Raw genomic sequence first — 9,025 nt, forward strand, 5'->3', positions numbered from 1 at the left:
CCTCTTATTTCTTTTGAAATGCTTCACCTGAATAATTTGTAACGATTTATTGAAATTAATATTTTATTAAAAATATTTCAGTTATTACAGTTTCATTTTATTATTTTCAGAAAGAGAAAAAAAATAAGGGAAATTTAAAAAAAAATAATTATAATAATATTTACTTTTTTTTTTAAAGCATTTATTCACATTTTTCTTTTGTTTAATGTTTAAAACCTGTAAATTGTTGTACAATAATACCTGTAATTTTTGAAGGAATTCTGTTTAAATAAAATTTTTTAAAAACTTGTCTACAATCAACAAAAAAACTGTATGTTTTATACTTATTTCTAAGTTTTTATTTTCTTTTGTTTAGTGTCATTACAAGATATACATCTTCGCAAACCTTACCGAAGCAATATTGCCCCTGATCAACAAGTTGTTTCAAGTTCAACCATGCCAAATGCTATGCGGATCACTTACCACCAGTGTGACAGGGCTCCAGCTTTGGAAAAACTAGACAGATTTCGGTACGAACCATTCCAGTCTTTTCTCTTTTTTTTTTTTTTTTATATGCTTTATTTGGGCAGACGTGGTTGCACGACACCTTGAGCAAGTGTCTTTATTATAGCTCCAGGCTAACCAAAGGCTTGTATGTGGACTCAGTAGATAGAAACTGAGAGAATCTCCTCATGTGTGATTGTCTCCTTACCTTGGATATCTCAGTTGATATAAACAAGCATCAATGTCATATAGTCAATGTCATTCATTTCCAATGTTCCATGAAAACATGTGCAGTCAAGGGAAAATATTACAATGCTTGGAAACGTGTAGGGGTTGCTGACAGGAAGGGCATCCAGCTATTGAAAATTTACCTCAACAAATTCTATCCAACCTATGCTGGCATGGTAAAGTGGATATTATAATGGTGATTGATTGCAACAAATGCAATATTCTCAGAGTTGGTTGTTCTTAGTATCTGAAGTTATGATTAGCTCATCAGTTGGGTAGCAGTCGTAAAGCACTGGTGAGGGCATGCCTTCATCAATAATTTTAAAAGTGTAAAAGTATAGTTTTTTTTTTTTTTTTTTTTAAATTTTAAATTTTAAATCCATGTATAACAGATTTTATTAGATGGCAAAGCAGATTAGATTGGGTTGGCTATTTTGCTTGAAGGATTTGAATGCATTTAATCTACATTTCTTGCTTTGACATTGAACTAGGATTAAACTAATTCAAGAATATGCCTCTTTACCATTTAGCTTGTATCTCTAAAACACCATTATTAATCGTTTTTCAAAATTAAAAATAACATACTTAAAATGTGAAATTTTTGTCCCCCCCCCATCTCCGTTTGTGCATCATAATTCTTCGAAAATAGAAATAATCTACTCCTTCATTTTATCTGGAGAAATATAGCAGCCTATAGAAACTTGGCAATTAATTCTGCTGGTTCTTTCTCTCTCTTTTTTTTTTTAAATTAAATTAATTTTTATTTTTTATTTATTATAGTTCAATCAGGCAGTTAATTAGAATTGACACTTTGGGAGGATGGCTGATCTTTGCTGCAGAACTTTCTGCATTATAACAATCTAAGGGATTGGCTTTTAATGTTGGTAAACTTCAAGGGAAGAAAAAAAAAAAAGAAAAGAAAAAAACAAAACAAAACAAAAATATTGCGTTTAGGTTTGCTGAGAAAGTTTTTGAGTAAATGAAGCTGGTTAATGTATGCTGCAACAGTAGGATGCGATATTGAAAGAGATGGGATAAGAATGAAGGCTACCATTCCTGTGTCAGTAAGGAGTGGTTAGTGTCTTTTTCGATCATTTAACTTTGGTGATGGGGTCAAAAAATAATACTTCAGATTTTAGTTGAAATTCATGCAGCTTTGGAAGTCTGTATGAGTAGACATTGCCTAAATGTCTGTGTGATTTAGTGTCATGTCACCCCTTAACCTGCTAACATTCGGATTGTTCTGATAAATAGAATACTTATTTATTCGCATTGTTTTGAATGAATCGTGTATTATCTCATAGCTTTGAGATTTCTGCTTTTCTGGCTCCTGTCTCGGCTATCATGTAACTAGCATCATCGTTACTTTTTAAACTTACATCATATAGTCTACATTTTCCTTTGCTGACTCCACTTCATTTAAGTTCTGTTTTCTCATGCTAGTACATGATTGCATGGGAAGTTGAGACAGATCTTGTAACTGGATGCTCTTCCAGTCACCAACTCTTACCCGTTTTCATGTAAGGGGATTTTTGTATTCCAGAGGTCTTCAAAAGCATAGAGCGACTGGTCATGATGTCAACAAGGACAAGTACTGAGAATCAGCATATGCATAAACGGTTGGAGGCAGCTGGGAGGAAGGAGATGGGCTTTGTGCAGTTTCTGTGTCCCAAATTCATTTACGAGATATTAGTTGACCTAGGGCTATAGTAGAAGACATCCAAGTTGCCATATAATGGGGCTGAATCCAAAACCATGTAGTAGTTGCAAAACAATTTTCTTGAACACCCAACCACATCTGCAACTTAAAAGATTTTAAAAGGGGTTGAATGTCTGATTGTCCCTCCACCATCGCTTGACAACCAATGCTGTTGTGTTTACATCCCCATAACGTAGCAGTTTGGCAAAAGAGACCGATAGGATAAGTACTAGGCTTACAAAGAATAAGTCTCGGAGTCAATTTGTTCAACTAAAGGCATGCTCCTGTACGGCAGCAGTCAGGTGACTGAAATAAGTAAAAGAGTAAATAAGCATTACAATCCTACAAAATATTTTAAATGCTAAAGGGTTAACTGCTCTGAGCAGCCCTAAGCACCACCATAAGATCTCTGTCCTTTCCACTCTATGCATACACAAAACAGCAACAGTACCAATAACCTCTTTGACCCTCTGCTGGTCTAGACATGTAGCATTTTTTTCCTTTTCTAGCTTGGCGATTTTGGTATAACTGGAACAATGGATTTGCTTATAGCACAGAATCAGTCAGATGGTAACCTGCATGCCATAGGTCTGTTCCATTTAAGCTCACCTGGAATTACACAACAGAAACTAGTTGGCCTACTTTCTTTTGTTGATTTCCCCAAGAAAGCCAGTGACACTGGTGTTTTCGTTGAGTCTCCTCTCTGATATACTACTATTGTTAATGTAGTAAGATTAGTAGAGCACCAAACTAACTATTTTTGCACTACTGGGTTACATTGTATTGCGTTCAATGTAAAAATCATCTAAGTACTGGAGCTGATTAGATCAACTATATCTCTTCTCTCAACCATGACCATGTGCTTCTGTCAGAAGCATCACCATTACTACCACCATCATTGTTTATGTCTCTTTTTCCCTCACTGGGTCACTGCCCTGAAGGTTTTACTCAAGCAAATTGGCCCCAGTTTGATGTTGGTCCCTTTGGCCAATATTGCTGAGTTTCAGAGTTGTAAACAAAGACTGCTTGTCAAACAGAAGAAGGAACATATACAAAGACACACGCCCACGCATTTTCATGTACAAAATACAGGGTGGGCTTCCTTACAGTTTCCACATACCAAATTCACAAGTCATTGGTTGATCTGAGGCTGTAGTGGACTCTTACCCAAGGTGCCATATGATGGAACTGAACCTGGAACCACCTGGTTACAATGTGAACTTCTTAACCACACAGCTATGCCTGTGCATATATATATATATATATATATATATATATATATATATATATGCACACCCCTTTGGTGCTGCATATATATTTATCTTATTATTCATTTCATCTTAAAATTAAAAATTTTCGGATTTGGTTAATGCAAGTTTAATCGGGTGACTGTTATATTTATTGACAATATTCTAAATATATTTGCAATTCAAAATAGTCATCCTTTGCTTTCACTTTAGTCTTTAATCTTTTCTCAACTGAAGTGCATGACATACGTTTAAATGATGGGCAATTGTATATACCCACACTTCACTAGAAGACAGCTGCGGTATTTGCTCTAGCTTTTTAGAGGTCAACTTTGCCTTTGTTAAAGTAACAACCAACTGGAGTCAGTTCAGTCAGCTAACCCTAGTCTCTCTCTCCCTTGAAAAATTTATACCTTGTGTTTTAAAAACCTAAATTAGAAGGTAATATTACAAAATGATCTCTTTCTTGTTTTTTCCAGGGAGGATGGAAAAGATAGTATCAAATTTTATACAGATTCTCATTTCTTTGTTGATTTCTGGTATGCTGAGATGCAAAAGGATATTGAACAGAAAAAGACAGAAATTAAAGCAAGAAAAAAGAGAGTAAGTTCTAGTTTGAGTCAACTTTGCAAAACTTTGCTAACAAATAATAAGTTTGTCTTGTTTTTTCTCTTTTTTGTTTTCAGTATATTTTTACCATTTTCTTTTTCATTTAAAGAGGAACATATATTTGTGATTTGCTCTGTACATTAGTCTTATAAATGTGTTAGGTGGGTGTATAGTTAATGGAAACCAAAAAAAAAAAAAACCCTTATAAATCTTCGGAAAGAACCGGAATATGAAGAATGCTAATTTGAAACACGCTAGTATTTTGCGGCAGTTTACATGCACATGCATGCACACCAATCTTCACATGCATCTGTGTACTTTTTACTGAGACAATTTGCACATCTATTTTGTTGCCAACAATTTAGTCTTTCTAGTATTTTTTTGAATTAAATTGTGTTTAGCAACTTCATTATCCCTGACAAATTTTCATTGGGTTTTGAAACCATGTCTATCTTATTCCGTGTTACCCTGATGGTTTTCTTTCAACAAAATCCTTTATTGCTGTTTTAAGTATTGTGAAGGGTGTGGTTCACTGATGAGATCAGAATAAGACTACAACTTGTCTGGTGTTATCTCCCATAGTTGCTGCAGAGAGATTTTAGTTAATATATTTTTTTCCTTTTGGTATCGTCATTTATTTCTATGCTTAAAGTGTTAACAGTAAACTTTTTGTCTTAATTTGAACAATTTTTCTCTTCTGTTCTTTGTCATTTATAGTAAAACAAAAAAAATTTTTAAAACTCTCCAAAACTATGCAATTTGGTGTTGAATATTTTTATACACATGTTCTGTGGTTCATTTTCATTTCCTTCATATATATATATATATATATACACATATATATATATATATCTGTGTGTGTGTGTGTGTGTGTGGTAAAAATGGAAGTGCTATAAACAGATCAACACACTTCTCTTTGTTTCAGGCAGGTCGTATACTTGACTGCACAAAATCATGAATATGTTTCTGTTAATTTTGTTATGAACGATAGTGGATGATAAAACTGTTACTTACTCTCATTCCTAACTCCATCTTGTGTTAGTACTTTATTAACTAAAGTGGGGTTGTACTACCTTATTATACCTGCTGTTAGTTGTCCAGCTGGAAGATTACTTTTCTTAGTCTAGTACAGCAAACTACCAACCTGTATGCTTTATAGTCAAAATTGTAAAGCTGAGTGTATGTATGGTGTGTGTGTGTGTGTGTACCTATGTGGTTCTTCCAAAAAATCCTTTAATGTGAAATTTCCTTATAGTTTTAACATTTCTTAGTATTTGTTCATATGTGAACTGAAATTTTAATTTGCAATTTTAACATCACTAGTAAAATTACTGCAGTTATGTAACAAAGGCCAAATGCAGTAATCTTTCTTAATTCTTATTTTTTTATTTTCATTATAAGAATTATTCTATTTTTTTTTTAATATAACTAAGAACAGATTTATCATCTTAAAATTGAATGAATTACTTCCCTTTGACATGAACTGCAGTTAGCAGTTTTAAGGCGAAAACTACTTTGTTAAATTAAGCTGCAAGAAAGCTCTCACTTGTAATGCGTCGAGCGAAAAAGGATTGGCCTAGCTTATTCCTTCTAAATACAGTTAAGGGGAAATCCGAGAGGGAAAGAGCTGTTATATCTTTAAATGTAAACTCCAAAAGCAGTGATACAAGATAACTATGAGTAATAAAAAATGAGAACTTGCATTTTAAATCTGTCTCTTTCGTTAGGACTTGCCTTGTAAAACAATGCTGAAGATACCCATGCTTATACAGGTATATTTGTTCCTTGAAACGTATGTGCGTGCATCACACACATTCACACACACACACAGCAAATACAATCGATTGTATTTGAAAGAAAAGATCAGATGTTAGAAGTACAACGGAAGACTTTTCTCATGTAGACATGGGTAATATTGTATCGTTAAGATAGGATTCTAGGGGACACATGGAGAAGCCAGTTATCTATCTTCTACATGGTTGCTCTATTTGCTAGAAATAGCAGTTGTATCTCCTTGAAAACCGGTTATCAGAGTGCTAAGAAGCGACATTAGTTGCATCAATCTTTTACTTGCTGACTGCTTCTGCCTCATGGTTAAGTATTTAGAATCGGGAAGGATTTTGTAGTATAAAGATATTTCTTTTTACATTATGAATGGAATTTTACTAAATTTTCTTTCAAAACGAACCAAAAAAAAAAAATAATAGCCTCTACCACATGATAGCTATAAACGACATATGTAAAATTACTGTTTCACATATCTGCACATACATATATGTATGTGAGTGTGTGTGTGTGTGTGCGTATATAAATATATGCATGTAGATTCATGTACATACATGTATACTTCTATGTAAGTGTCAGTATTCATTGATGGTGAAATTTTCTGAGGTGACGGAGGTTTCGCAAATTCTATAAGTCCCAAAGTATGCTACATTTTACTGTAAAAGACATGAGATTAATGCCTGGCTAGTTCTGCACAGGCATCATATCAGATACGTGTGTGCAGAGGCTGTGTGTATAAGCTCTGACTATTATATCAGATACGTGTGTGCAGAGGCTGTGTGTATAAGCTCTGACTATTATATCAGATACGTGTGTGCAGAGGCTGTGTGTATAAGCTCTGACTATTATATCAGATACGTGTGTGCAGAGGCTGTGTGTATAAGCTCTGACTATTATATCAGATACGTGTGTGCAGAGGCTGTGTGTATAAGCTCTGACTATTATATCAGATACGTGTGTGCAGAGGCTGTGTGTATAAGCTATGACTATTATATCAGATACGTGTGTGCAGAGGCTGTGTGTATAAGCTATGACTATTATATCAGATACGTGTGTATAAGCGATGACTATTTTCTTATGGGTTGCAAGTTCATTTCCACTGTCAGCGTTTCATTGTTTCTTGGCAGAACAATTGATTCTCAATGATCTCCGTTTGCACGTCCACCAGAAAGAAATAGGGGTGGGTGCCAGACGTTCCGATCACACACAGTAAAGTTGCGGACTACAAATGTAGGTGATTGTGTGTGTGTGTGTGTGTGTGTGTGTGTGTATGAGTGATTGTTAGTGTACAACATGTATGCGTGAATGTGTGTGCGTATGCGAAACCCACAAAGCTTTCGAACTGTTTGCCCTGTGTAACTTATGTTTAAGTATATCCCACCCACGACACACACACACACACACACATGTGCATGCTCGCTCGCTCACACTCACACTCAACAAACACACACACACTCAACAAACACACACACACCATTTCAGTACAGAAAGGTTTTTCAGTTGTTAACATTGTATTATGGCTCTTAGTCATCCGAGTTCACTTTCTTGTTTTCCATGACTCATTGCTTTGATCTGCCTGTATCCATGGTTCGACTCACACTGTCAGCTATGCCAGTGTTCACAGAAGCAAAGCCAGTCGTGCATGGTTATACATATGAATGTATATATATATATGTATATATATATATACAGCAGCTCCACTGTGAAATACGATGGTGTAGGATGCAGAAAATATAAGGGCTTAGTTGTATGACTCTTAATTAGGCATTGTAAGCTCCTAATCATCAGGTCTGGTCCCTACTGCTGCTGGTACTGTCAAACAGTTTTATGGTATATAGCCTTATGAAATATTAAAAGGCATAGTAACTTTGAGATATAGTAGTTTTGCTTTTGTTTATTTGGTTTTTTTTTTTGGTTTTTGTTTCCTTATAGAATGAAGCTTGGTTATATAGCGGAGATGTATAGTGTAGCCATGCAGTATTGTATGGTGTTTGGAGCTCTTCCAATGTTTTTCTTAATTTAAATAGATGCTGTAAGCATTATGTCAGGGCTTTCAAATTACTCCAAGACTAGTTACACGAGTTCCTTTTCGTAGGAGCTTAATCCCTTTCCTCTGGCACCCACCATATGGGCATGGGAATCTAGCCAGACTATTGCTGATTATTATAATGATGATGATGATGTTGGTGATAGTACTGATGATGATGATGATGATGATGATGATGAGGGCTGGCTGAATGATTAAGGATGAAAAGTTTTACATTGATAGACTGCTCCTGATCAATTTTAAGTGAAGAAAAAAAGCCAACAAAATGTCTGGTGGTTGGAGAGTAGGTATTTGATGAATGTGGCTGCATCGGCTATTTGCTGAATCACACTGGATTATTAAATACAGCCACTTAGCCATTATCGGCAGCACCGATTTTGAGCTTCAAAGAGCAACCAAGAAATATTAACTCTGAGTGAGTCAGCATTATAGTAGGGGGTATTATAGTAGGGGTTTTCTGTCAAACAAAATTGTGGGCTTCTTTTTTGATTTGTGATTAATAATTGGAGGGACTTTAACTTTGTATTCCTAAAGACTTCGGAAAAGACATTCATATGACAATATTTTTGCTTCTTTGTAAGGCATCATGCCTACTTTGAAAAATAAAAAAAAAAAAAATTTAAGTGGGAGAAGAGAGAAAGAGGGAGTGTGAGAGAACTAGAACAATTAGCAAATGACCTGCCCTAATGAGTGGAGTTATGTACTCCGATGATGACTACATTACACAACAACACAAGCAGGAGAGAATAAGTGGGTTATTGCGGAGAAAACCATTTATTTCTTAAGAAAGAACTGAAGCAGTCGAGGGTTTATTTGTTTTGTTTTTTTGAGAAGGAGACAGGAAGTTGTAATGATTTTAGCTTTGGCTGAGAGGGACATTTACAACATAAGTGAAGCGAAATGGTTTCAATGGGCAATCAAGCCTAT

The 9,025-nt window shown here is 35.0% G+C and overlaps 1 protein-coding gene across 1 annotated transcript in view; it reads left to right on the forward strand.

Moving 5' to 3' along the window:
- Window positions 1-9,025, forward strand: part of LOC106870025 (actin-binding protein WASF3) — a 128,344-nt gene that overhangs the window by 90,655 nt on the left and 28,664 nt on the right. The window contains exons 3-4 of the mRNA XM_052974523.1: window positions 356-509; window positions 4,137-4,260. Coding sequence (XP_052830483.1) covers window positions 356-509; window positions 4,137-4,260 — 278 coding nt within the window. The remainder of the gene's footprint in view (window positions 1-355; window positions 510-4,136; window positions 4,261-9,025) is intronic.

Source organism: Octopus bimaculoides, chromosome 18 (genome assembly GCF_001194135.2).
Source record: "Octopus bimaculoides isolate UCB-OBI-ISO-001 chromosome 18, ASM119413v2, whole genome shotgun sequence".
Classification (NCBI taxonomy): Eukaryota; Metazoa; Mollusca; class Cephalopoda; order Octopoda; family Octopodidae; genus Octopus; species Octopus bimaculoides.